This window comes from Colletotrichum acutatum, assembly GCF_030867785.1.
Source record: "Colletotrichum acutatum strain CBS 112980 chromosome Unknown BDZ83scaffold_147, whole genome shotgun sequence".
NCBI lineage: Eukaryota > Fungi > Ascomycota > Sordariomycetes > Glomerellales > Glomerellaceae > Colletotrichum > Colletotrichum acutatum.
Genome location: NW_026849141.1, coordinates 57,120 through 84,448, shown reverse-complemented (window position 1 = coordinate 84,448; position 27,329 = coordinate 57,120). Strand labels below are relative to the sequence as shown.

The window sequence follows — 27,329 nt, the reverse complement described above, 5'->3', positions numbered from 1 at the left end:
AGAGGTAGGCCAGAACATCAATCCAAATCCTGCCTCAGGCTTTCGCGCTTGCGCCACAGCAGCCTTGCAGCACCAGCCACTCCAACTTTTTTTCAGAGTTGGCTTCGATGCGAAGCTAGCCGGGCATTTGGGGATCAATTTCGGCGCAACAATCGCAAGTCAAGAACGTCACTATTCCGGTCAATTCATTACAGTCTTTTCTCTCTCCCTAGTCCAACTCATACCCGGTCATACCTACAGACTTGAGAAACCCCGACGAGAACATGGAGTCTACAACTGTCAAGAATGCCGTCATGAAGCAGGTCCTCCAGGAGGCAAACCTGGCCAATGCCCGCGTCCTCATTGAGGTAGGTTACCCAATTCTCTCAGCTACAAAGATATTCATGAAACTAATGGGGGGCAACGACAAACAGAAACTCCAAGAGAACTGCTTCGAGAAGTGCGTGCCCAAGCCCGGCAGCTCCCTGTCCAGCGGCGAGACGACCTGCATGACCTCGTGCATGGAGAAGTACATGTCGGCATGGAACCAGGTCAACCAAGCCTACATTGCCCGGATAAAGCAGGAGTCTAGCAACCCCAGCTTGTAAATCGACTCAGGCATAACGAGGAAACTATATGAAGAGAATTTGGGAGTGTGTGCATTCGTGTACGATTACTGTACAACAACACCGGAAATGGGGGCTTTGTAAAGTCCAATGGAGGTATTCAGGTCAAGGAAGAGATTCCTGAAATAGGGGAAAGCTTCCGATGGCGGAGTAATGCAGCACACTGCGTCAAAGAATCGGACATCAACGAAATGTACACAAGATTCGCATCAAAGATCATAACGAATGAAAGGGGGTACGCTTAGACATGCCACTGCGCCGAAAAGAAGAACGTAGATGCATATAGAGAAAGGAGCCATTGCATGCTTCTCAGGGTATCTTGTAGAGGTAGAAATCTTTACTCCGCCAGCCCCTTCTTCTTCGCTTCCTCCGCCTCGCGCTTTCTGGCCAGGTACCGCTCCTTGGCGCTCGAGATCTCCCCTTCCGTCTTCCTCGTCTTCGTAACCCGCTCGACCTTTTCGCGCTCCGCGTCCTCTTCCTCACGGGACCGCTTGAGCGCCGCCTCCAGCTGCGCCTCGAGCATCCTAGTCTGCCGCTCCCGCATCGCGCCCTTGCCGCCAGACCCAACGAAACCCGTGCCGGCGCTGCGCTCCGGCCTGCTCTCTCTTGGCCGCGCAGCCTCCTCCCTGACCTGCGCTTCTTTCTTGGCCCCGACGTTGAGACCACCCCTGAGCAGCTGCCGCTTGTCCACCACCTGCCCGTCTTCGTTGACGGCGACGGCGCCGCCCTTTTGGTTGATCTCCTGCGCCACGTCGGCCTCGGACTTCTCCTTTGATGTATCGTCTTCTTCTTGTACCGTCGGACCCGCCTTGGCCTTATCTTCGGCCGCTTTCACGACCTCGGCATGCCTCTCTTCGCCCTTATTCAAGAGGTTCTTGTAGAAAGCGCTCATGCCGCCCGTCTTGTTCTTCTTGGCCTCCTCCTCCTCCCGCCTCCTCTCCTCCTCCTCGATCCGTCGATTCTCCTCCTGCTGCTTCTTATACGCCTCCGTGACAAACTTTTCCTTGTCCGCAAACTCCTCGCCCTCGGCCTCCCGCTCCCTCGCAATCTTCTTCTCCTCCGCAATCAGCGCGTCCCGTTTCCGCACGTCGGCGGCCGCGAGCAGGCTCTTCATGTACTTTGGCTTCCTCTCCACGTCCTCCTTGGTCGTCTTCTTCTGCGGCTTGAACGATTCATACACGCCGTCGTAGTCGTACACGCTCGGGTCGAGCTCCTCCGCCGCCTCGGCGTGCTTCTTGGACGTGAGCGAGCCCGAGAGGTCGCCGAACATGGCGCTCTCCTGCTTCTTTGCTCTGCTCGCGGGCGGTTGTGTCGGCAGCGCATTCTTGCTCTTGCTCTTGCTCTTTCTCCCTCCGCTGTCTTGTCTGCTGGACGAGGAGTCGACGTCGAAACCGCCTAGCTCATCCAGCGACTCGATCTTGGTTCCCGAGTTGGGCGCATCGTTGTCGGAGTCGTCGTCGCCGCCGCCAAACGCTGTAGCGCCGAATGGCTTCCGCTTTCCGGGGGCCGGTTTGGAAGCGCCGGGCTTTTTGCCTAGGTTGAGGCCGAATGACAAGCCTGGTTTGCTCATTGTGTAATGTAGTGATGTTGGGTTGAAGGATAAAGCTAAGGCGAAAGGTGCGTCGCGCAGTTCATGGCAGACTGTGCACGGTCCACCGAAATATCCACTAATGCATCCGGCTGCTGTACCCCGGCCTCCTGCCGAAGCCGCAGTGGGGCCGGCTGCGTCGGGGAGGTTATATCAGTTAACGACACGGCCAAGGTCACCCTCAGTATCGTGATATCCTCCTGTTAGACATCTGGTCACCGAGTGCGAATTGTTCATTGCAATCCACATGACATGTTTGACTATTACTTTGATCTCGTGTGGGGAATCTATGGAACGTAATTCTATCTCATAAACAGGTGCTGGGTCTCGCACCGCTATTAAACCATTCTATTTACCCCTGCCAATTTGGTGCATTTGGCTACAACTACATCCCAAAGCCCCAGGCGCGGGAACATGAAGCCAAAACTCCTAACGATGCGTTCTCCCCAGCTCTTGGTAGAGACTCCAAATGTCGTGCAACGTGGTGATACTCAAAAGCAACGAAGGGAAAAAGAGAAATCACAGCCGGACTCGTCCTTCGCTACTACCGCCACCACCGAACCAGCGTCGAATATCAGACTCGACGCCGCCGCCATTACCACTGCCGCTACCGTTGCCTGGCTCGTCATCATCACCACCCATCCACTTGGGTTTCTTGATGTCTTGAAACCACTGCGGAGGCTCAAAAGTGTCCATCGTGTTCTTCATCCGGTGACCCAGAGACTCGAAAAAGTTCTGGTCCTCCTCTGGCTCATCACGGTACGGCCTGTTCCGGGACGATTGGCCCGGTTGGCGGTTGGTAGTGGCCCGCACAGGAGACCTTGCTGGAGAGGATGCGAGGCCGTTGCGTCCGCCAGGAATCGTCAGGACAGGAGCGGTCCTCCCGCCCGACTCCAACCTGGCGAAAGCCTCCTCACGACGACGCAAGGCAGAGTTGCCTCCCAATTCGCGTTCGATGAGATCGCGACCTTCTCTCCACGATCCTGTGCCAAAGACCCGTCCATCACCATTCTCGTCATCGTCGTCGATGAATTCGCCGCCGAAGCCAAACATGTGTTTGACCTTCCCGTACAAGCCGAATAGAGTGGCCGCCACTGGGAGCAGTACAAAAACGGGGAAGAGGTAGTCTGCCCAGCGGCCCAACGGGGTAAAATTGACCAGCGTTCCGAGGAAGCCATAGAAACGGGTCTTCTTGTAAATTTCGCCAGACAGGAAGGTCATAAAGTTGTATGACAGAGGAACACTGAGCTTCGCAACTTGTCCGGAATACCAGAATGCTGATTCATATGCCGTATTGCGCTTCACGAGCGCACGCCCGCGCCAAGTCTTCACCTCCGTCATGGTAATAAAGGTGGCCGCGCACATGTAGAGAAGCCAGAGAACCGAAATGAGTTGACCAGCGAAACCGACTTGGCCCTTCTCTCCGACCCAGTGATGGACAACGGTCAGACGAATGACGGACAGCTGAGGGAACGCGGCCTTGACCAGCTCAGACCAGATGATCAGAACGGAAGCGGCTGCCAGAAACACGCCCAAGGCGATGCAGGCATAAGGCTCAAAGTGGTGGTAGTAAATGTATCTGGAGTACGGCGTGTGGACGGTAAATCGATCCCAGAACCCGGCGTGGGGCGAAGGGGCGGCGAATGTTAGCTTCTTGGAGGCGGCGGAGTCGAGAATTGCTTGCGTGTCAGAGGCATCCTTCAACAAATCGTTCCACTCGTTCACGTAACGGGACCGCGTGTGCCGCGCTCGCATCAGTTTCCTGGATAGGTCCGCCATGAACTTTTCCGTGATTACGGTCGGCAGGGCGCGGGTATCGCCCACTACGGTGCGCGGCTGGGATTCGGGCATGTTGGCGCTTTCAACGAGCTCGTCGATCCACTCGCTGAATTTGACTGCGCTGCCGGTCTTCCGACGGCCGAGCTCCGATACTTGTAATTCGACATCCTCCAGGTTCAGTAGGGAATCCTCCATCTTTTCGTATAATTTCGGTGCACGGATTTGAAGTCGACGCAGTCGCCCACTAATAGATGCGTATCGAAGCAGTCGCCGGGGCACAGAGACCAACCCGTGTCCCATGAGGTATATCGCGAAAATCAAGCCGTAGAAATATGCGAGTGCCATGAAGGAGGCTTTGAACTCGAGGGCGCCGACGCCGTACCTGGCGAAAAGGTACGTGAGGCCGATAGCAGCACTTCCAAAAACCATCGCATGGTATTGCGCATTTTGACGGAGTGAGTACTTGAGACTGTCCTGCGGTTCGCGGTAGCCGGAGTCGGAGTATTCGCCAAGGATGGGGAGGATGAACCTGTAACAAATGTTTAACAAAATGGCCAAGGGGGACAACTGCGGCGAGCCACGCACCATGTCAAGGCGAAAGTGAGCCAGTAAGTAATCCTCCACGACACCAGCAACAATCTCTGGGGAAGCCAGATACCGCGCGTGGCCTCATCATCGGTCCTAGCGCTTGAAGCCAAATCGATCGGTACAAGCAGTACCATGCACGCAGGCAGCCATAATGCGAAGAATATCGGAACCAGGTAGAAGGCAGGCGTCGTTCGCAAGGGTAGGAAATGGCGCAGAATTAGTAGGACGATGACGGAAATGACGAGGAGCGCAAGGAGCGCAAAGATTTCCGATGGCACCGGCGACGAGGCGCTCACGACGTGGAACATTGTGTCGTTGTGGAGACAGCGTCCATGAGGCGCTGCGTTTTCAACTTGTATCGATCTTTCGGAGGTTGTCGTCGCAGGTGTTGTATTCCTTTCGTTGTGGTAAGAAAAAAAGAATTTGATCGTGTGGGAAGGCTTCGTAATGCGCGCCGGAAGACGGGGGAAGATCTGTAGGCTTCCGGAATACTCTCCAAGAAAGCGCATGCGCACCCTCTACGGATAGGAATGTTTTGACACAGGGGATCGGACTACAATCTACGAGGACCAGGTCATGTGCACGGACCCGGGGTGTTGGAAGGTCCGCAAACGAGCGGGTTTACGTCATCTGCACTGCACTCCCAGGTGTCCACCTTGTGTTCTTCGCTCCAGTTTAATTGATGAAGACCTTCCGGGTCCCAGTCTTCGTTCCCGGCAGATCCGCTTTTTCTCCTGAAGCGGCCGTTCTGGGCGCGGGATTGTACGTGGGTTCAAGCTCCATTCCCTGCTATCGAAAGATGGACGTATTGGTAGAAGCAATGGTTTGAGAGTCTGTATTCTCTTCAATGTGATACAATGCCTTGAACAACACGATACTCCCGTTTCTCTGTCTTGGCCTCGGGAACTGTTTTTAAGCGGCTGAATAGAGTGTACTATTCCAAGGTGTAGTTGATATCTTGAAGACAGTAAATGTGTTCGGTGCTATATCTACTTTCACTTTGTAGGAGAAGATAACCTCGAAGCCAAGTTGATCCGCTGTTTCGCAAATAATACATCACCAATGTAGTTGAACTGGAGTTTCCAATATCGATTCATCACTAGTTGATCTCGGAATCAATTTCGACAATCGTTCGCCTCGCCAGCCAAATTTAAAACTCAATCTCCCTTAGTTTCGGTCATCAGCAAGACCAAGAACCAGAGTTTGAAGGACGGCAAGTTATCAGGCTTCAGCTTGTATTTAGGCAAGTCCGACTTCTACGCATCGTCTTCAATTTCCTCTTTCGAGCAAAACATTCGACTTCAACGTAGGCACCATATTCGTTATTTGAGTAGACGCTTTGAATCACCACAATACTCTCATCCTGTCGAAAGTGACTCAACGTAAGCAGCCTGTGTCTTGTACAGACTATAATATCTTCATGAAGATGACGATAAGTGGGAGCTACGTTAACACCTTCGAACGATGTTGTCTTGCAGACCTACTAGATAGTCATCAAGTTACCACCCCGTCGTTAAACCCGCCAGACCAAAACTCACCCCAAACTTAACAAGTCCTCGATGGACTATGATGGTCACTCCAAACCGCGTAAAGTCAACTCACTTTTACACAAACAATTACACCCAAATCCTACAGCGAAAGTGTAAACAACTAAACTTGCATTTGAATTCCAGTCGTTCCCCAAAGTGCCTCCCTAATCCAGGATATGCACAATAACAATACATGTGTAAAGAGTTAAGTTTTTCATGCGCTCGTACTCTCTTTCTCTCTCCTACTTGAACAATCCCCTCCATCTCACACACACACTCTCTCGCCAGTCATCCTGCTTTTTTTCGCAATTCCCTCGACTCCCAACTAGGGGGCATACGCAAAGTTTGCCTGTGCATCGTCGTTCGTCCACCCCCCGATTCCGTGACCCAACCCGTCATCCAGACGAAAAAAGCCCAAACCCGACCCGTTACCGCCGCCGCCGCCGTTCTAGCTTACGGGATGTGATGCTGGAACCAAAGATGGAAACCCCCTCCCCCAATCCCAACTCCAGAACGTAATCACCGCACAAACAGACCGCAGAGAGAGAAAAACAACTGAAATAGAATAAATCTTTTTTGTCGTGAAAAACGATCATTTTACTCCCAGCGACTATGAGCTTTTCCACTGAGAGAATCAGGAAGCGGGATGGAGGGATTGAGCTCTTCCACGTTCCCACCAATGTATAGACAAAGTATGCAAAACCAAAAGCCAGCGTCAACATTAGACCCTCCCGGGAAGCAAGTCACCATGGCCAGCCCGCCCAAAGAAGTCCAACGTGCGCCATATGACTTCTTTGCCCACGTAACCCCAGTCAGGAGTCGTAGAGACATGGAAGCTTATCTGGCGCCCCCAAAGGCAAAGTTGCCAAAGACCCCGCCGCCCCCACCTGGGGTCATTGGTCCCATGGAGATGCCGTTGGTGTTGTGTGCTTGTGCGGCAGGCGTGCTCGCGAGACCGACACTACCGGTATTAGGCGTACTCGGCCCTCCGTTGTGCTGACCATTGGGGCCCTGGTTTTGCGCCGAATCTTGGTTGCCGCCGTTGTTACCGAAGGGCAATCTCTCCAACACCAGGAGCTCTGGGATACCTAAGCCCCAGACCTTGCCCACATGCTCTTCAGGGATCTCTCCATTAAAGATCTTGTCGCGCATCTGGAAGAAGACCTTGCCCGTAAGCAGAGAGTCTGAACCGGCCTGGTGCGCATTGCCCACTCGCTTGATCTTGAGGGAATCGGCAATGTTCTCGAGACCAGACTTGTGCTCAAACTTCTGGAGGATATCGGCGCTGCTAGGATCGCTTGGGGTAAGGAGTCCAGAGTTGTGAAGCCGGATGGCGTGCTTCATCAGGTGCTTGACGTCGTAAGCCGACGGGAAATACAGCTTCATGACTTGATCAAAATCCGATTCGTCGTTGGGGAGGTCGTTGCAGGTCAGCAACTTAGTAAGGTAGCCAAAGTCGTAGCCTCCGTGGAAGGAGATCCACTTCACATTATCGAAGCATACGAGACCGGATGGGATGAGGAGGGAGGCGAATTCGTGCGGGTCGATGCCATCTCTCTCGAGGGATGCAAAGTCGATTCCGGCACTCGATAATGACTCAATCGACTTCTCGTTGTACATGTCGTCCTTAACGGAGAACTTGAAGTTGAATTGCCATGCGTATGGGAACGGCCCTTGCGACGCTGCTCTCCGTTGAGCAGCGCTCAGTTCGATGTCTTGCTGCGAATTCGGTCTTGCTGGTGGCGTCTCGCCATCCTCGTTGAAGAGCGTCAGTCCAATCTGAATGACCTTGAGCATGTCGACGTTGGTGCGCAGACACTGGTAGTGGTAGTCGCTCTTTCCTCTGAAAGAACCCATTGGCCGTGACACGACGCCTGGGAATTCCGTGTCCTGTGATTTGTCTTGTCAGCCTCAATTCGTCATATTGAAGACCTTGCATATCTTCTAACCATAGCAATGTACGGGTACTTGTCGACGAGCTCCCGTAGTACCGCCATCTCCTCGTGAAGGTTGTGTTTCCACACCTCCCTTATTCTCCCCTTGTTCTGCGTCGTCCGCGCTGGCGCCGCGCCGTGATCGAGCCCAAAGTTATGTTGCGGCTGCCCGTGCTGCTGCTGTTGCTGTAGGCTGGCCGCGTGCGCAAAGCCCATCCGCGCAGCATGGCTTCCGAGCCCGGTGTCGGCGCCGAGGGGGAAGCCGCCATTCAAGCCGGGCGTACCGCCGAGGACATTTCCGTTCGTAGAGAAGGGGCTGATCTGAGCGGCGTTCGTGTTGAGGTAGGAAGGGTTTCCTCCTAGAGGGGGTCCATGATTCGGGCCATGGCCTTGGGCGTGGGAGGGGAACTGCTGGTGGTACGGCGATATGGTGTTGGGCCCGCCAGGGAACCTAGGCAGCTGTGGCGGCATAACAGACTATGCCTCTCGAGAGGTCCGTACAATAAAATCGGAAGCTCACCGTGTCGTCGGGCAAGGTCGCGTTGGGTTCTGAGGGGTTGTGGACGGTCCACGGCCCTGCATTTGCGTCTGGAGATGCGAGTGAGGGACGGGGTGGTTGGCAGTGCAGAAACACCTTTGGTCTTCCCCGCCGATGGTCGGATTGGCTCGTTTTGAATGTACGAGAAGAGCGATTATTTGCAGAGAGGATGAGTCGTCGCGTCGGGTGATGCTTGTTGAGTGATGCTGATCGTCGTTCTGGGTTCGTGCGGAGCTAAAGCGCTGGCGAGAACGTCTAGTTATCTCGGATTTGGACAGAATGTGTGGATGAGGCCTGAAGGCTTGCTATGGTTGACCGACCGTGGAGGACGAGGGGTGGTCTGTGCGAGACCAGAGCCGGCCAGGTACGTACCACGGTACTTTCCGCCGACAACATCTCAAAGATCTCCAATCAGCTTCGCCCCAACTCGACTGACCACCACCAAAGAGTCCATTGTTGTACGGCAAGACGACATTCACACAGCAATTATGCAGCCAACGAGGTAATTGCTCTCCAAAGAGCTCAATTGACATAGTGAGATGGAGAGCAGACTGCTGACGCCCATTTGACACCAGGTTAGCGATGGCGGCCACCCGCGGCCAGAAGCCCAACATCACCGGCTTCGACATGAGAGCCTTCAAGGAGGCGGCCGGCCAGCCCAGATACGACCCCTGGGAAAGAGCGTGAGTGGCACTTGGCTATGCAGCCCCCGAAGAACACCGCGACATCCGCTGACGATGGAGATTACAGAGAGTCCTGGAGATACAAGGGCCCTTTCACGCGATTCAACCGGTTCAAGGGATCCTTCCCCGGCCTCGGCATCGCGACCGTCGCCTTTGCCGGCTACTGCGCGTACGAGTACTTCTTCTTGACCGACGATCACCACCACGGCGACGCCCACGGAAAGGACCACCACTAGATTGCTGAACGGATTGGTTGTGGGAAGACGGAGAAGGGGAACACTCCGCTGTACATGTACCTCTCGAACCGGTAGACCGGCTCGCTGGAAGGATTTAGATGAGGACGAATTTGGTTTTCCGCTATCACGATATCGTGTGACACTTAAAGTCTTGCGAACATCAAGCCTGTCTTTGATGCCGGAGGCTACCCGTGAAAGTGTCATAGAGCGTTGCCACTTCCACTAACCCCTCGCCCACTGCTGGAGTCCAATCGTTAGGTCGATGAGAAGGAGAAAGCCTAACAAACACCCAAAGTCCGACTCTGAAAGGCTCCATTGGCCTCACTAGTGATTGTGGCATATACCGCGATTGCTCATCTTGATCGTACGACCACCTGACCCTCCGGCTCGATAGAGCAGCTGGAAGGGCACCCAGAAGCGGGCTGCCACCTGCTCTCATCTAAAAAGAAACGTCGCGCAGTGTATTCTTCAGTCAAAAAGCAATCGACAATGATCTTGTGAGTCGACAGATGGATCCTACTAGCGATGGACAGGGAGCAGCATCACGAGTTAGAGCACCGATCATACGGGATACGAAGTAGACTGGAAACTACAACATGCCTGAAGGACACCGTATGAAAAGAGTTCAGTGTGACCTTGGTTCGAAGAAATAAGTCATCTCCAAAATCACGCGGTGGGCCAAAACGTACGAAAACAAGAAATGAGCCAGTAGCCTCTGTATCACGACCCTCGGCTTCGAGAACATACTTGACTTGCATTCTCCCAGTGAATTACGACAAACCACAGCAGCAAAGCCTAAAAACCCCATTGGAACCACCATTCCGCTCTCCCAAGACCACCTCGTCTTGGCACAGACACCCGTTTCAACCCATCATCCCATAATTCTCACCTGCCTCCTTGCCTCCCTCTCTCACCCGTCCAAGCTTCCTTGGCCTTCTTCCTTTCAACGTCAGCTTCCCAATCCAAGATTAGCTGCATACATTCTTTCTCATTTCCACACAACCCTATTACTCTCAAGCATTTAACCTTACCTGAAGAAGTCAGTGTAGAATGTGTGATGCGTGGATGCAGAAATGAAGGGAGTATTGCAGTAGCCAGACAGATTTCTTTCATTCTCTACCAAATCATCTACCAGTGACGAGGTATATGCTCCCATGCCCGCTCTCAAAGACTTCAACAATGCCAGCTCATTGGTATCGGGTTGTCCCGTTCATGTCCAAAGAAACTCCTTACTCAAGAAAAGAAAAAAACCAGGAAACGCCAGTCATGCCGCGGAGGGTGGCTCACGCGGTTGGGGGTATGCGAATCACACATGACGACACAGTCAGTCAAGTCTAAGCCCGTTGACGACATCCAACGCACTGTCGACATACGTCTCCAGCTCCTCAACACGATGCTTCAATCCGCGATTCTCGTCTTTCAATAGACTGACCGTATCCCAGGCGGCCCGCTGGTCCTGCCCGCGGCAATTCGAGCACGATGCCACGCCCCCCTCCTCTTTCGCGGCGTCGCCTGTAACCCCTCTCATAAGTTTCTGGAAGACACTCGCCTGCTGTGGTGACGGTTTCGACGTAGGCGGCGGCCGTGAGGTTCTCGGGGGGCCGAGTGAATTGGACTTTGATGGGGTTGCTGATGCCTCCGATATGCTGCCCTCGAATACGCTGGGTGCGGCGGTGGTAGGACTTCGTGACCTTGAGAAAACGCTGGCGTCCTCAACGCTCTCTTCGTCTGTGTCGAATCCCGCGCTCTTTCTCCACTTCCTCCTGGCCTGGTCCTCTTCGGCGCCAAGATCTTCAGATATTGATGACCCCTCGGAAATCGGACGGTTCCGTTCACGCGTCGCCTTCTCCTCTTGCCTGGCCTTCTTCTCCGCGTTCAATTCAGTCATGAGCTGCTGCATCGACTGTTCCTGCTCAGCTACTTTGCTTGCCATGTTTTCTAGTTGGACCTTGAGGTGTTGGATTCGCGTGTCCGCCTCATCGTTTTCGTCATTTTGGGCGTCCTTTTCGACTCGTAGTTCTATCAGGGCGGCATTTTGTCTTTGATAGGCGGTTTGGAACTTTGTTAATAGGCCAACAGCTGTGGCCTCTAGGTTCTTGAAGGCTGCAGGCGAGAAGGCGTCTCTGTGAGTCGGAGATGTAGGAGGGAATAGCGCTTCCTGGATGTTCATAGACAATAACTCTTCATCCTGTTGTGGGCTGACTTGTGTCGGGGTGTTCTTGGAGAAGGGTGAGCTGAAGAAGGCGAACCGTGATGTACTTGGCGAAACTCCTTTGGGTGTCGTCTCCGTTGAACCGGTTTGTCTTCTGCGTAGCCTGTTTGTAGGTGTCCCCTCTATCGTATCGTCGTCCGTCTTGGCTTCCTCATTATTGCTGGGAGATCCACCTAACCAGCTGCTCAGTATACCTCCTCGAGTGGCATCTGAAGGCTTCCTGCTGTCTCCCGTGAGAGGCATATTGACCGACAAGGGGCGGCCAGACCCTCGCTCAGGGGATGGCGAGAAGGTGACTTGTGGGACGGATTTGCTGGTAGAAGGGAAGTTTGGAACAGAGTGCTGTCTCTGGTGACCAGAATGTAGTCGAGGAAAGCTTCGATCGGCTCCAGACGAGCTAATGCGACACGGCTCGGGCTGGACAGGCGGGTTGGTGTTTAAGGCAGCACCGGGGGTAGCGCTTGGGGAAGCAGGATCGTCTTCTGGATCAACGCTCTCAGGCCCATGTGCACGGCGTAGAGTTTGAGTCTTGTCCATTCCAGAGGACTTGGTTGGGCGTGGGAAAGACATCGGGGAGTCGGGTGTGGAGGCGGCGGCGTGACAGCTTAGCATGATAAGTTAATGTTTCGTGTGGGACGGGCAATATGTGTCTCCCAGCTTGCGTCTAGCTGTACGGCCGGGGGTATCGCGGGCTTGGGTCGGTAGCCAGACCAGGAACGTAAATGGATCGACTCGGGCCACAAACAACGGAAGGGGAGGGGCGGATGTCGCGACCTAGGAGCAACCTAGAGTCAAGACGGACTTTTTCGAGGGAAGAGCGTTGGAACTTTAGGGTGGTCCGCTGCTGGTGGTCGCCCGCTCGGTAGGGATGGATCGAGCTGGGACAAAGGGGAGTGCGAGTGTGCGAGACTTTTTGGCGTGATGAGATGCCAGGTCCCCCTGCAAGCGAGAATGAAGAGCGTCGGTCAGACTAGGGAAAGTTGACAAGCGACGGACGGTCAAGCACAACTCGCATGAACCTCTTGTTGGAATCGATGAAGACGGCCCTTGGGTGCCCGGTCCTTGCAGACTTGCAGTATAGTGAGGTCGCACAGGGATGGTTGCACAGAAAGTAAAGGTGCGCAACCAGCCGCAGATCGTGAATAAAGTGACGAGAGCGTTCGGTTTGGAAGGCGTCGGCGGCGCGGGATGCTGTAAGCCGTCGAAGCTGTCAAAGTCGCAGGTGAGTACACGAATGCGCTTGTGGCTGAGGGGCTAGTCGCGATTATCCCGATCCAAGGCTTTATGATATTGATATTCGGACTGCTTCCTCCCAATGTTGTGACTATGCAAAAGTGTCGGGGGCCGCTCTGTACGAAGTATAGTACAGGCATAAAAAAGCGGAGATATTGCGGTGCCCGGTCCAATGTTGGATATCGGTCAAAGGAAATGTGATAGTAAGAGTGGATGGACGAGCCTCCGAGTCAGCATGGGCGTACAGGTAGGCAAACGTCGTTTCGTTTCGATTTGTGCGTAAGTATCCGTAGTTGGGCAAGGTACTCCGAAGGGCTGAATATCAGACCGCAAGTATCCGTCAGTGTCGAGGCAGGTGTGCGAGGGAGGTGACAAAGAGTGCGGCCCAAGAGTCGTGAGGCTGCATATACCTAGCCGGTACAACGTATCCGTGGTATGTGCAGATGTCGAAGAAACGGGGAAGACCCCAGGTTTGACGCAGACGCAGAGAGAAAAGGTGTGTCTGTTCCCACGAGGCCGGCGCTGCAGCGGGCGTCGACGTTATGACGGCGAGTGACGGAGTGGGAAAAAAGCAAATAGCCTTGGATTTTCCCCTTTCGAATGTGCACAGAACTGAGGAAAGAGAATGGAAGGTTCAGGTCGACAGCCACCAAGACGAAGGAGAGAAAACAAGAAGAACGCCAGGAGGTCCCTGATAAACAAACCGTAGGACCCGGGCAGGAGGCGACGACGCGGGCGACGTCAACATCCAGCAATTGGCGGTGGTTGGGCGGAGTCCATCCCATCTCCAACAACTTGGCCGTGGGACCCGTCGACCCGATCACCATTTGGGCAGTGAAAAGCGGACCGGCAGCGAGGTGCTTGCTGTACCTTCCCCGTAGGTAGGTTGGCCAGTCCCGGTTCTAGACTTTGAGCAGTGAAGTGAGGCGGCCCTGCAATTGCCATCTAGTGCGTCGTCACTTGACCATGCTACTCCGTAAGCTAAGTACCTTATGCCAACGGACAACACTCTCTCTCGCCTTCCGCCAGTTCCCAAAGTGTCCAACGCACCGCCGGTTCCCGAACGCTCCTCCCCAATTGATGGTCTTTTCCCTTCCTCTTCCTGTTTTTTATGGAGCACGTACCACACGTCCCCAGGTCCGTGCAATCATAGAAAGGTACCTTTCTCTTGGACCCTGGAAATCGCATTGCAACTCGACGAGAAAAAACCACCAGATGATTCCTCACTACTTTGTTGCGTCTCTGGCTTGTGCTTTCCACCGTGCCCATGCCCGTGCCCTGAGAGGCTTGACATCTGAAAGTCCCGATGAGATGTAGACAGGTGCAAACACAAAACTCACCTAAACTGCACTACCTATTCGTGTATCTACACAATAGAGCCATGCCATTCCCCGCCCAGGAATAGCAGCCCGTCTGGTGCCTCCATCTACCGGAAGATCGGCGTCTAGAGTCCGTCCTCGCAGATCTTCGACACCAAACCTGGAATGCAACCCCAAACCAGCGAAACCTCCAACCGTCCCGAGCTCCCGAATTCCAACGTCGGCACAAGTCCCAAACATGTAAACCACTAGATAATACTGTTTGGACAAGTCTAGCTACAAACAACCTTCAAAGGGATTAAAATAGGTAGGCGAGTCAACCTCGGTACCTGCTAGAAGCGTAGAATCCTACAGGCTGCGAGACTACCTTACTCAATACCTAGGAAGATTAAAACATCGACAGCTCAAACCAGCCCTTCCTTCTCCATCCCGCCACGCTCAGACATGCATATCGAAAAGAAACAACCGCACTGCATTCCACATTCCACACCCCAAATAGAAAAGACGCCTCAACCGCCACGGTCCATAACATCATGCGCTTCCCATGCTCCCTTCCTAACCTAGGCAGTTAACCTAGGCAGTACCAGCGCAGCCTAATTCTTGCGCCCCTCGTGTGAAGTCCCTTGTCTCGTCTAAATATACAAAGAAAGAAAAAACCCCCACCAAGCGTCGACACCCGACAGAACACATCTCAAGCACGAGACTCCCACTAGAAGACCCTTCCCTCACGCCCCCCAATTCCATTGCATAAGGTGGCTGGGCTGAGTCGTGAATAAATCATACCCATAGGTAGCCGAGACCAGAATTCCGCAGTACCCAGAAATGTAAAAGCCAAATTCTCCCTCTCTTTCCCTCTGGAGCCTTCCACACGCACCATTCTTACTCGACCTGGCGTGTGTTTGTTAGTTACACCTCTCTCGAGGCCTCCTCTCCCGAGGCCCCCTGTTCCTATGGTAGCCAGTCAAAGCTTGTTCTCTTCCAGATACCTAGTCTGAGATGCTTTGAATGGTGAAGGGGAGGGGGAGGGGGAGGGGGGGGGCTAGAACTCTGACGACGAAAGAAAAACAGGCCCTGCGAGATTTGATAGGCTCCTTCGTCGAGAGGCAACTGGTTGAGCCCAAAAGGCAAACAATAGTAATGGAACGGTAGGTTGTGATTCGCTCTTTTGCAGACAATGACCGTCGTGACCTAGGACTTCCTGCTTAGGAAATAATACTCACGTGGAATCGCATTTGCTGTTTGGGTTTCTCCAACATTGCATGTTAAGGTTCATGGTTAGCTTCATCTTCCCTTTGGGGAATACATTCTCATCTGAGCTACATCGAAGCCTGTCCATGACCACTACTAAGGCATTAGTTTGTTCACATTTGCAATCACAGCCCCGATGCGTAAAGAAGCCGGCTGGCGCAACAAGGTTGAACAAGATTGGGTTCCAAGTGCCCACGTGGGCTTTTATTCATGCCGGCCATACAGATACATCTGTACTGTACTGAGTGAACCCAAACCCGGCTCACGAGAAGAGCCTACCAAACCATGCTCAACCCAATAAGTGGTATCCCAAACCAACGAAAAACCCGACCCAGAAAGTACTCCTGCAGCCAACCGCTCAACATGCAGCTCTCCCTTTTCCCCACAGGACCAAATCCTTTCTTTTAGTAGAAAGACTCGACCATGGTGTCCTTGAGCTTCGTGTTGACGTTGTCCGGGCCCAGGCCCTCGCCCAGTCTGAATACACTCTCAATAACACTGAGCTCCGTCGCCGTGGTGTCCAGACCAGTCACGGCCATCCAGTCGTTGACGACCATACCCGAACCGACAACGTTGCTACCACGGTTGACACTGCCGGCCACGAGGGGCACCTGCAGCAAACTCGACAGCTCGTCCTGGTCTTGAATCGACGTCTTGGGGTGCACGAGGCCGCCCTGGTTCGTGAGCGACATGTACGAGCCGACGAGCACGTTGTCGGCGATGGTCTGGCGGAACACCTCGACGCCGAGGACGTCAGCGATAATCTCCTCCGTCTCGCGCTCCAGGTCTGGGTGAATGAGGGCGATGTGGTCGTTGGCAACAATAACGTTGCCGAGGGCGGACAGGCGCTCCTCTATTCTTTGGATGCGGACTTCATCTGGCAAGCTATTCCGGAGATGTTGGAGCTCCTGATCGGACGTTGTGTTGGGAACCAAAAGACCCTTGCGGTTGCTAGAAGCCGAGGCCAGTCAGCAAAACTTGAAGCTCACGCGGGTTGCGAGGCCGTGTGCCCAAACACACGAACCCCCAAAAGAACCCATCGCTTGTTGCTTACCCAGCTGTTAACCGGCCGATGATGCGGACACCGGCGATGCTTGCCCTGCAGATGGGGATGACACCCTGCAACTCGGCCTCGAATACACTGTAGAAGTTCTCGCTGGCACCCGGGGCGACGAGGGCGTAAGAGTTGGTGAGAGTTGCAAAGCAACCAATTCTAAAAGGAGAAAAGGGTCTCGCGTCAGCACATCTGGTTCTACGGCAAAGAGCATCGCGGATTGTGCGGGTTGTTGGAGCAAAAGCGTGCAGCACAATGGCGGGGTCGATCCGGCGGGGTTCTCTTACTCGTTGGAATTCTCGAATTGCGCGCGCACCGCCATGATTGTGGTTGTTCGGGGGATACTCGATTACTGATTGTTGGGGGTTTTGAAGGTGATGAGACTCTTACGGCTATAAAGGCTCGTAAAAGATGCTTCGTTCGTGAGAAGAGAGAAAAAACCCTTTGGCGTGGTCGTGCGGAAAAATTGTCGTTCGTCAAGGATCTTGTCGTGAGGGTGGTGTTGATGATGGAATTTTTGCAGTGGCGGAAGTCGCAATTAATAAAAAGCGACAATCGATAGAGAGCAAGGTGGGGCAATTACCTTAGCTGCTCAGGTCGACCACCGCTGCCAGCCCAGCACCAGTTCTTCACCACACTCAATGCGCTCTGCCTTCTCCGTTCTGGGCTTCCAGGTTTGCTTTCCATTGAGGGGAGGGGCGCCGGGCAGTGCGGGGCACACCGAGCGAGCTGTGTGGACCCTGATTCGCCTCAAACCGCCCGGGCTGCACAAAAAGAGTCAATTGTCGCTATATGGCTGATGAGTCACTCCGCATCAGAACCACACTACCTCACATTTCCTCGGTTCCTATTACAAACCAAGCCAAAACCTGCCCCTTCAAGGTCCCTTTCCGCCGCGGCTGCATTGCCACTGTGACTCTTCGTCCTAATCCTGCAATTTTGCATTCTAGAGCCGAGATGGTCTCTGCATAAGCACACAGAGCCAGCCATTGGACCGTTCATAGCCTGCCGCAGCAATATACAATTGATGAATAGCAGGTGTATCATCCCTCACCGTTTGAATCACCTCATCAGTCACAGTCATAGCATTCACCAATGTATTGTGTTACTCTTATGCTAGGCGGGCTCTTTGGGCTCGCTGTCCGCTCCTCTTTCAATCGGCTCCCTTGGGTCCCTCCTTACGTCTTCTTGTGCTGGGTCAGAAACTCGTCTAAATCAATATGTACCCGTAACCCCTTGGATGACATCGTGTTGAAGACGGACCGCAGCTCGAACTCGTCCATTACGCTGACGAGCGTCGTGTAAGCTTCGAGTGCCAGCTCCTTTGACCACGGACAATGGCGAAGACCTCGGAAAAACACGTCCTTTGCCTTGGGCCTAAGCTGTTGCCTCGCGTAGCTGAATTTGATGTAGCATCGCCACAGATCGGGATTGGACCTGCATGTCGGGCTGTCTAGTGCCCGCTCAAAGGCTGCTTGTGTGGAGTACACATTGCCCCTTTGCAGCTCATATCGAATGGCAAAGACACGGTTGCTGATGCTGTCATTGGCGTTCGTGAGAGCGACTTTTCGGAGGATGTCACGGACAGGGTCGTCAATGCCGAACATGGTTGACGCCCACGAGAACAGGCTCAAGAAGATTGTGTTGCGTGGAAACAACTCAATGCACTGCCTGAGCTGATCTCGCAAATACGCACGTCGGAATGGTCTGCCTTGAGATTAGCTTTGAGACATTTGGAGGAATTGGGACATGCTTACCCTCGGCTTGCATGGTGGTAAAGAAGCCTCGCAGCGACTTGAAGAAGTCTTTCATGCGTCGACGACTTGGTCTGACCTTGGGCACACAGTTCTGAAGACGCGGTCCAGAGTCTCTCCATCGCAGCCGAGATACTTCCTTGCGCCTCCGACGTAGGCTCAGATCCTTCCTTGGCTGTAAGATAGGCCAGCAATGCCAAGCTTTCCGCGGTAGCTATAGCTTCATCGAGCTGCTTTGTAGACATTTGATGCTCTAGTGTAGCCGATAGTGATTGGTGTGCCTTGAGAAGTTGTGAAGGAGAAGGCGTGGTTGCAGGAGCACTTCTCAAGGACTGATCTGTTGCAGCACAGATACGCACCAAAGCCTGTGCATTATTCCCTTCGTGAAGTTCCAGCCAAGCCCAGGTATTCCACAACATCGATCCACCAGCGCTGTTGGAGGTCTAGTAGATGATCGTTAGCACCCGGCCAAAAAAATGTATTTTGTTGCAGTATGAGCACTTACGGTAATCAAGCCGGTGGCTGAACCGACGACTTGGAGACCCAGTCCCGCGTTGCCGTTGGAGAACTCGGCGAGCGCATAAGCATTGTAGAGCCTGAGATTCGAGGGATCTTGCTTGATGAACGCTTTCGCGCGTTTCTTGGTGTTGCTGGGATCATTGACGACTTCAATGGCCAGAGAATACTCGGTCAGCTCCTGGTAGCTTCTTGACTTCAGCAGCAACCGAAGAGTGCTCGAGACCGCAGCCATGGAGACGGGTCCGTCAGACTCCTTGGAGGTACTGGTCCATCCGGAAAACGGCGAGAACCACACAGGGCCAGCAAATAACAAATCAGCCGACAGTGCGTACCGAGATACGTCTTGCTTGAATACCGGAACTCTCTTGGTCTCATCCAGAACGTCGGGTTCGTTGGGCCTCTGGAGTACGTCCTTCTCAAATAGCCTCATATTGCCCATAATCACTGGGTCGTTCTCTGCAGCTTCCGTCCAGTCGCTGGTCCGGAACGCAGTGGGTAAAGCGCAGAAGAGCAGGAAGGCATCAACCAGGGGTTTCCAAAGTGAGGATATAACCTCCGACGGTATCACGAATAGTAACTCCTCAATGTCAGAGAACATGACCACACGGTAAGGATCGTCCTCGAGGACATCGTCGGTGGCTCGTGCCGGGTTCCTTGAGTTCGTTGCTCGAAGCCTTTCCGTTGCACCCCAGGACTTGTACACGTCTCGCGACTTGGGGACAGTATCGTCGTCTGTCCGGGGTTCCGGAGGGTCGACAACGCCATCCATCTGGACGTAGTGGTTCCAGCCGAGAGCATTGTCTTCTCCTATTCTTGGTGACTCGTCTTCCCAGTAGTCTTTGAACAAACTGACTATCTGAAGTTCTGCCATGGTGTCGCAGTCCGCTGGCCGTTGCAAGTTGAGTTCCAGGAGCGCTTGCCACGCTGCGACTGAGAGCTCGCGGAAGCCAGCATCGTACATGACCCTGGTCGTTCTGAGAAATACATAGACCATCTGCTCGTAGCGCTGAGTCTCTGCGTTACTTGCCAGGCGGCTTGGCCCAGGCGACACTGACACCATGGCTTGCTTGTAGACGGTCTGTAATCGGTCGACCATCAGGGCTTTTATGTCGTTGTACTGGAACGCAACCAAATTCGCAAGTTTGTAGTCAATTCTAGCCTTCCATAGACAAAAGCTATCATCGTGCTTCTTTGCCAAGTCCGCCCATCGGCTCTCGAGCTTTGAGGAAGACCAAACCTGTGCAGCTTCCAGCATCAAGCCAAGGAGAAGCCGTTCTTCATCTTCGGGCTTCTTTGCGTGAGATAGGGCAGACTCGAACATTGATATCTTGATTTCTGCAAAGCTGTGAACCTCGGCTTTGGTGGCGTCTCGGTCCAGGCTACCGCCTGCATTCAGCAGCCCGTCTTGGTGATTGATCAGTTCAAACCAGGCTTCAATGTCTCCAGGGTGCTCCTTGACCCGACGGGACAATTGAATCGACCGTTGTCTCAGGGGATCATCGGATCCAACATCGAACTCGCCATCTTCGGCATCTGAATCGAAGTCGATATCGCTGTCGGAAAATTCATGAGCCTTTGCCTTGCCTTTGATCGACCTGTACGCCGTCTTCTCGTCCTCTGATGATCCCGGCTCCTCAACACGCTGTCGCTTCGATGACTTGCTCAGTGGAACAAAGTCCTCCTCAACAAGATGTATATCGGTGCCACTGGGACTGCTGCGTACGCGTATACGAAACGGCTTTGCACGGTGAGTCTTGGAGTTGAAAAGAGCTCGATCTCGCAGTATCGAGGTTCCTTCCCCCGGCTGGCGAATACTGAAGCGTTCCTGCGGACCGTCTCGATGGATGTACAAATACCCATCGGAGCCAAAGACTCGTCCACGGCCACTGCGGCGGTACAGGGGCACGCGAGAACGATAATTGCCGCCATATCTTCTGATTAAGGGGTCGCCCTTTTTGTCAAAGAAGAAAAGGCCATCGCCGGGCTTGTCTTTCAGAACGGGTGCTACCTCAGCTCTCTTGACTAGAGCTCGTTCTTGACTGGCACTGCGACTCCGACTTCGTTTGCGATGTTGCCGACGATGCTCGGATTCATGCTTCGAACGGTCATTGTGGCGCCGAGACTCATGACGGGCTCGTTCTTCTTTGGGCCTTTCTTCTCTATCTTTCTTCCGGTCGCGTGTACGCTCACTTAAAGAAGGTGATGCTGCAGCCGGGGCTTTGGGCTTGAACGACGAGAACTTCGGCACCGTCAACTTTTTATCCCCAGGCTCCGACATATCGACGACGACGCCGGTCGGCAGCTCACCGAATCATGATTAGCACCGAGGGTGAACTCGGCGCCGTGGCTGCCTGCTAATGTAAGCGACTGACTGGAAGCACGCCCTGATGCCCTGATGCCCTGTTGTGAAAGTTGATATGTGGGGTGTGCACTGATGGCACTTGGATACGGTGATGAACTAGAACGACGTCAAGGATACCGTGACGCGTGTCGCGTCGTTAGCTTGACGGTGGCGGAAACGGGCAATTGTCGCTGCTGGGAAGGAAACGTGGGGGTTTGGCAGTGATCGACCTCGCGCATAAGGTAGAGATTAGAATACAGAACGCAACCTTAATCGAACGGTAGCAGCCACGCAGCGTCGCACCTCACCGTTAGAGAAATTGAGGCACGTGTAGTTTACGGAGCTAGGGGCTGGTACTGGACGCCTTCAACGGTAGGGAAAAATGGGTACTACCCCCGTGGCATGTGATTGGCTTACCCATCTTATGTAAGGCACCTGGGGTTCACTTGTGCATCTGGTAGTGGAAGGACCATGAAAACATGACCAGGCCCAGGATCTTGGTTCTAATGGGCCTCGGCTCTGTTTCTGAATCCAATTATTCGGAAACGAGGATTAAACGGATCTACCGGTCTGTTCGAAAATAGATGACAGGCAGGAAGGGCGATGGCGATGGCTTTGATGTCGTTGTTGATGAGGGTGTCATGTTTTAATCTGACCAAGACTGGCTGACTGCTCCTGGGACTAGTCTAGTGTCGGTCAACATGGGATTAACACCAAAGCAATCGAAGCACCACACCAAGTTGGAAGGTTGGATAATTGGATGAAGGATGGGCAGAGTTCGGAACATTCCAGGATGGGGACGTGGAGAGCGACCCGTGACTGAAGACTTGAGGCGCTGGAACGGGACAAGGGTGGGATTCGGGATTGACAGTCGCTTGACTCACGCACCTTGCAGACGTGGGATTGGATACGGATTGCACTCGGAATGATGTCCTGGAGGAAGGCGGTATGGATGGAAACGCAGTAGGCATCGGCGCACTGCGTCTTGGAAGCACGGCAAACTGCCGTATTACTATCTCCCTTTGAGTATGGGGTATCTTTGGTGCCTTTCAGGTTGAAGAAAGGCGGTGGAAGGGAGCGGTCGGCAGTGGAGGGACAATAGGTAGTGAAAAAGAGACCGAAGAGAGACGGCCGCAATGGTGCAATCTCAGGGTCCTCGGTCGATCTGACCGTTTGGGCGGGAAATGCGCTAGGCATCAGCCAATCACTGCGCCTAAATGTCTTACAGCGACATCCACCCTAAGGGTCACCCGGTCCAAATGACCTCACAGCCAAGAACGCCCTCCCACCGCTACGAATTATTTACACACTTGCGGCACTGCCAAACTGCTCAGGGTGGATCACGCTCTTGCAACTTACCGCGCGTGCCCCCGGCGCAAATACGGTGCACAGCCCAAACCTGGCCAACCTTGGTGTCCCTTGGGGTCCCTTGGGGGGCATTCGGGAAAGTGGACGGGCGACAGTTCCATCTTGAGGCCTGCCGCACCTTCTAGCACCCGTCTGGCTATTTTGTACAGAGTACGGAGTATCCGTAGGCTTTCAAAGTATCGGGGCACATTTCTTTGCCCTTGCGGCTCTCTCTCTCTCCAGCTTCTTTTCAAGTAGATGGCTACCTTTCTTGTTTTCCCCTGACCATCTTTCTTCTGCTCCTTCTTTCTCTTTCCTCCCACCCTCAACCGTTCTCCTCCGGCCCCGCCGTCTACACAACCGGCGACGCAGTATACACGCCAAGGAACATGTCTCGCCCGCGATAGTCATCCGCCTACACGTTTCGTCGCATCTGACACCGAACCCCACGTCGTGATCCTGTCTCCCGCCTCCCCGAACCTTGCGCTTGCTGTGCTCCAGGTTGTCTGCAGCCTTGGATCTTGGAACACCAACCAAGTTCACCATCTTAGGTTCACGTGCTAAAACTTCAGCTTGCTTCAGCCTAAAAACCAGCCAGCTTGCTTGTCAGGACGGCCTTCTCTTTAAGGCTTCCGCTGCTACCCCTGATCATCGCTTTCCCAAAGCCTATAGTCTAGACTACTTGACTGCGTCGAGTGCTATCCCATCTTGCCAAAAAGCTGCAAGCTTCCGCTCTTTTGCCAACTAACAGCAACCTTGCCTGGCCTGCCGCCAAAAGTTGCTGATTGAGTCGAATCATTCAGGATTCGAAACAAAACCCAGAACTCAAACGGTTCGAGCCGTCGTCACACCCACCCACTGCGTAGTCAGCTCAAGTATGGCGGAATTACCGGACGACAACGCGCCTTCAGGCCCTCCCTCGCCGATGAGTACGCGACGACCGAGATTCGACTCTCGGAGAAGCTCGGTCGGGGGAGAGCCGGATGAGCGCTCCCCTCTGTTGCTGGGTGGCGCAAGGTCAAGAAGGCGTCTTCAACAATCCGGTCCGGAGAGCCCAAAGTATCTAACTCCGGGCCTGTCGAGAAATCATAGCACTGCTGGTATGTGGTCTCAATGTTTTCACATGCTGTATCAGGAGACAGAGAAACCAAAAAGGCTAACCTGTACCCTCGCTATCCCAGGAAGCATCAGAAGTCTACATCACAGTCGCAACCCGTCCTTGGGACAGCGCCTCACACATGCCTTCTCCGACTTTCCCGATCCGATGAGCGAGTCGAAACGATCAATACAACCCAACGAGCGCGTATGGTACGATCAGTTTACATCTACCGACTGGGTCCATGATAATATTATCGATGCCCACCGAGTCAAGGCTCTGAAGATGCGCAAGGACTTTCGGGGAAGGTTATATGCCATCTTCGACGCCTCACAAGGATGGATTCTGAGTGCGCTATGTGGCTTCATCGTCGCCCTCGTCGCCTACGTAGTCAACTTATCGGAAGCGACTGTCTTCGATTACAAGTACGGATATTGTGCGCGGGGCTGGTACATCAGCGAGAGAGTATGGTTTGGAGCACCCAAAGACTTTGAGAAGACGCTAACCCTGTGTTCAGAATTGCTGCCCGAAGCAAGGCCCTTGCGAAGATTGGCGGACCTGGTCCGAGGTCCTGAGGTTTTGGCCATTCGGAGATGTAGGCACCGAATTCACCATCTACTTGGTAGGATGCGTTGTCTTGGCTGGCATAGCCTGTGCCATGACTTTGACCACAAAGACTGTGGTACCCTCGGCGTATCGGATGACGACGTTTGACGAAAACCTCGCGGCAGAGCTTGCGCCATACGCAGACGAACCGACGAGTGACGAGAGCCCGACTCCCCCAGAAGTCGTCGAGGCGATTGAGGCCGCCGTACCTCCCCCAATGGTATATTACTCTGCTGCCGGGAGTGGCGTGGCCGAAGTGCGTGTCATTCTCAGTGGTTTCGTCTTGCACGGTTTCCTTGGTGTGAAAACCTTGGTAATCAAGTCTGCCGCACTCATTCTCAGTGTAGCGTCTGGTCTCAGTCTCGGCAAAGAAGGCCCTTACGTGCACATTGCTACCTGCATTGGAAATATTGCTTGCCGTCTCTTTTCCAAGTATGACAAGAACGACGCCAAGAGGCGCGAGGTGTTGTCTGCAGCTGCAGCTGCAGGTGTTGCCGTCGCTTTTGGCGCTCCCCTTGGGGGCGTTCTATTCGGTCTCGAGGAAGTATCATACTTCTTCCCAGCCAAGACACTCTTCCGCACCTTTTTCTGCTGCATCGTTGCCGCACTATCGCTCAAGTTTCTCAACCCTTACGGCACACACAAGATTGTAATGTTCCAAGTCAAGTATGTGGCAGATTGGCACTACTTTGAGATCGTCTTCTACATCGTCATCGGCATCCTCGGTGGTGCTGCTGGTGCGCTTTTCATCAAAGCCTCTAAGCACTGGGCCAAATCATTCAGAAGAATCACTTTCATCAAGACGTATCCAATGCTCGAGGTACTTCTGGTTGCCGTCGTTACCGGTATCATGAGTTATTGGAATGTTCACACGAAGCAACCCGTTGCCAAACTGATGCTTAACCTTGCGGCCCCATGCCACGACGGGTCCGATCGCGAAGACTATGGCCTCTGCCCGACCGCCATGAACGACATTCCACCTGTGCTCCTCAGCCTTTTTACCGCATTCCTTATCAAGGGTTTCTTGACGATCATCACATTTGGCATTGTGTGTACTTCTTCCCCTCAACTTGACTACCATTCTAATACCCTCACAGAAAGTTCCTGCCGGTATTTACGTCCCATCCATGGTGGTTGGTGGTCTCATGGGCAGACTTGTCGGCCATGTGGTGCAGTACATGGTTCTGCTTTGGCCCGACTTTGGGTTGTGGGGTGCATGTGCCGCAAAGGAGGCGGGATCCTGCATCCAGCCCGGAGTGTATGGTCTCATTGCTGCTGGATCAACCATGTGCGGTGTTACCCGGCTCTCAGTGACACTTGCAGTCATTCTGTTCGAGCTCACCGGCAGCTTGGATTACGTACTGCCATTCTCTCTAGCTATTCTAGTGGCCAAGTGGACTGCGGACGCCATTGAGCCAAACAGCATCTACGTAAGTTAGAATCGCCCTGAATTTGGGCGGCTACTGACGTTAATAGGATCTCTTAACAAACATGAACTCGTACCCCTTCTTGGACAACAAGCACAAGCCTATCTTCACTTCGGATCTTGCCGACATCGTTCCTCGTGTCCGGCGTGAACGCGTCATTGATATCAGTGCCTCTCCAGTGGTGTCTGCAGTCAGCCTTCGCAGCAAGTTGCAGACCCTTCACAGAGCTGGAGAGATCGATGGAGGTCTGCCCATCATCCGGGATGGAATCCTTGTTGGCCTGATCCCGGCTCCAGATTTGGAATTTGCCCTCGATAACTTGGATGACGAAGCATCAAGCATGTGCTTGATGGCCCAAGTTGCGACCATTGAGGACTCTGACGATGATGGGGAGTTGGACAAGACCGACTTCACTCCTTACATCGACCCTGTAAGTAGCCACTTGATCTGGCGAGTGACATCGAGGCTAATTCTCGTCAACAGGCACCAGTGGCTTTGGACATGCGATCCCCCATGGATCTCGTTTACGAGTGTTTTGTCAAGCTGGGTCTGCGCTTCGTGTGTGTTCTGAAGAATGGACGTTACGCAGGAATGGTGTGTAAAACTATGATCTTTTGATGAGGTCTGGTGGCTAACGTATTTCAGGTGCATAAGAAGAGCTTCGTGAGATACATGCGGGATCTTGAGGAGAAGGAGGGCCACTGATCCAATGTTCATTTCTGGAGCAACGAGCCTGAACTTTGGGCTCAAGTCACTTTTGCATCATGTTTTTGCACCTTGTCAGCATTTTCACCTCCGACATATTTGGATATTTTGTCAGAGACGGAGGAAGTCTGTTTTAGTTTTTGCATACCGCCCACGTTTCGGTACTTGCGGCTTAGCGTATCCGGGTATGGCGTTTACATCATGTTTCTCTTCCAGTCACTGTCTCCTAGAGCATTCCTGGGTGGTCGACTGTGCTCGAACCTGGATGTATAGCATTTTCCCTTGGCCGGGAAAGAAGGACAGAATACTTGGGAAAGGCTAGATTGATTATTGTGCACATAAAGAGCATCGTCGCGACGAATGCACGAGAGTAATTTTAGCGGACAAAGATCCATTTCCTAATCTTTCACTACCATATTGATTGAGATAGTTGTGATGCGAGGTAATCGAATCGATGTTTCAGCCAACCAGCCGAAGTCCTTCGCAGGCCGGGCGGTGGCCAGTCATCGAAAACGACCCTCGGCATCCGGCACGCATCCCCCCGGCCGCCGAAGTGGGGTCATATGTCCGGCTTCGACCCGACCTGACCTAGCCCGGGCTTGTCGCCATCGGGCAGAACAATCGTACTGGAGCGGAAGGGTAATGCGAGACCTGTTACCTTGTAATTCCAGTGCTCTTCGCTATATGTACATTCGATCGAGCAGGCAATATGTGCCGACTGCGAGAGGAGGGGCGAAATTTAATCTCTTTGGTTATGGCGCGAGAACCGGCAACGTTTCCCGGTTCCGGTCCTCCGGTCCCGTCATCGGCTGGTGGGGCTTTTGTTTCGGTGAAGCGCTAAGGGTAGTTCCCAGAGATTTGCCCCTGGTGGTGGAGATGTTCGTTTCCACTTTGGGAGGAGGAATTATTCTCCATTCTTATCAAGGTATCTCTATCAATGGGGCCGATGGTTATCGCCTAATGTGTGATTGCACTACAACAGAATGAC

General features: G+C 53.5%; 10 protein-coding genes across 10 annotated transcripts; 3 read left to right on the top strand and 7 right to left on the bottom strand.

The window, feature by feature from the left end:
- Positions 1-263: 263 nt before the first annotated feature.
- BDZ83DRAFT_590082 (mitochondrial import inner membrane translocase subunit TIM13) lies at positions 264-587 on the top strand (the record flags this gene model as incomplete). The annotated part of the gene is made up of 2 exons (XM_060506299.1): positions 264-347; positions 414-587. 2 exons carry the CDS (start codon positions 264-266, stop codon positions 585-587), a joined length of 258 nt encoding a protein of 85 aa, XP_060359437.1.
- Positions 588-905: 318 nt separating this feature from the next.
- Positions 906-2,216, bottom strand: BDZ83DRAFT_710196 (coiled-coil domain-containing protein 55-domain containing protein). Its single transcript, XM_060511586.1, has one exon. It carries the CDS (start codon positions 2,173-2,175, stop codon positions 943-945), a length of 1,233 nt encoding a protein of 410 aa, XP_060359436.1. The 5' UTR covers positions 2,176-2,216; the 3' UTR covers positions 906-942.
- BDZ83DRAFT_638530 (LMBR1 domain-containing protein) lies at positions 2,217-5,071 on the bottom strand (the record flags this gene model as incomplete). Its single annotated transcript, XM_060509369.1, has 2 exons — positions 2,217-4,501; positions 4,558-5,071. Coding segments are annotated over 2 exons (2,303 nt in total), but the record flags the coding sequence as incomplete, so codon positions are not given.
- A 1,855-nt stretch (positions 5,072-6,926) lies between these two features.
- BDZ83DRAFT_590037 (CAF1 family ribonuclease) lies at positions 6,927-8,494 on the bottom strand (the record flags this gene model as incomplete). The annotated part of the gene is made up of 2 exons (XM_060506292.1): positions 6,927-7,979; positions 8,039-8,494. 2 exons carry the CDS (start codon positions 8,492-8,494, stop codon positions 6,927-6,929), a joined length of 1,509 nt encoding a protein of 502 aa, XP_060359434.1.
- Positions 8,495-9,117: 623 nt separating this feature from the next.
- BDZ83DRAFT_96427 (NADH-ubiquinone oxidoreductase B12 subunit family protein) lies at positions 9,118-9,853 on the top strand. Its single transcript, XM_060516034.1, has 2 exons — positions 9,118-9,244; positions 9,312-9,853. Exons 1-2 carry the CDS (start codon positions 9,144-9,146, stop codon positions 9,478-9,480), a joined length of 270 nt encoding a protein of 89 aa, XP_060359433.1. The 5' UTR covers positions 9,118-9,143; the 3' UTR covers positions 9,481-9,853.
- Positions 9,854-10,804: 951 nt separating this feature from the next.
- BDZ83DRAFT_590062 (uncharacterized protein) lies at positions 10,805-12,229 on the bottom strand (the record flags this gene model as incomplete). The annotated part of the gene is made up of 1 exon (XM_060506297.1): positions 10,805-12,229. One exon carries the CDS (start codon positions 12,227-12,229, stop codon positions 10,805-10,807), a length of 1,425 nt encoding a protein of 474 aa, XP_060359432.1.
- Positions 12,230-15,896: 3,667 nt separating this feature from the next.
- On the bottom strand, positions 15,897-17,302 carry BDZ83DRAFT_710182 (eIF-6 family protein; the record flags this gene model as incomplete). Its single annotated transcript, XM_060511585.1, has 3 exons — positions 16,834-17,302; positions 16,547-16,705; positions 15,897-16,443 (listed from the first exon to the last, which is right to left on the bottom strand). Exons 1-3 carry the CDS (start codon positions 16,866-16,868, stop codon positions 15,897-15,899), a joined length of 741 nt encoding a protein of 246 aa, XP_060359431.1. The 5' UTR covers positions 16,869-17,302.
- A 422-nt stretch (positions 17,303-17,724) lies between these two features.
- Positions 17,725-21,097, bottom strand: BDZ83DRAFT_757043 (NRDE-2, necessary for RNA interference-domain-containing protein; the record flags this gene model as incomplete). Its single annotated transcript, XM_060514841.1, has 3 exons — positions 17,725-18,253; positions 18,304-18,743; positions 18,806-21,097. 3 exons carry the CDS (start codon positions 21,095-21,097, stop codon positions 17,725-17,727), a joined length of 3,261 nt encoding a protein of 1,086 aa, XP_060359430.1.
- A 759-nt stretch (positions 21,098-21,856) lies between these two features.
- On the bottom strand, positions 21,857-23,053 carry BDZ83DRAFT_656558 (uncharacterized protein; the record flags this gene model as incomplete). The annotated part of the gene is made up of 3 exons (XM_060510884.1): positions 21,857-22,349; positions 22,520-22,664; positions 22,927-23,053. 3 exons carry the CDS (start codon positions 23,051-23,053, stop codon positions 21,857-21,859), a joined length of 765 nt encoding a protein of 254 aa, XP_060359429.1.
- Positions 23,054-23,384: 331 nt separating this feature from the next.
- On the top strand, positions 23,385-26,341 carry BDZ83DRAFT_757042 (voltage gated chloride channel; the record flags this gene model as incomplete). The annotated part of the gene is made up of 7 exons (XM_060514840.1): positions 23,385-23,607; positions 23,689-24,068; positions 24,121-25,257; positions 25,307-25,639; positions 25,686-26,066; positions 26,120-26,230; positions 26,282-26,341. The coding sequence occupies 7 exons, from the start codon at positions 23,385-23,387 to the stop codon at positions 26,339-26,341; spliced, it is 2,625 nt and encodes an 874-aa protein (XP_060359428.1).
- Positions 26,342-27,329: the final 988 nt, after the last annotated feature.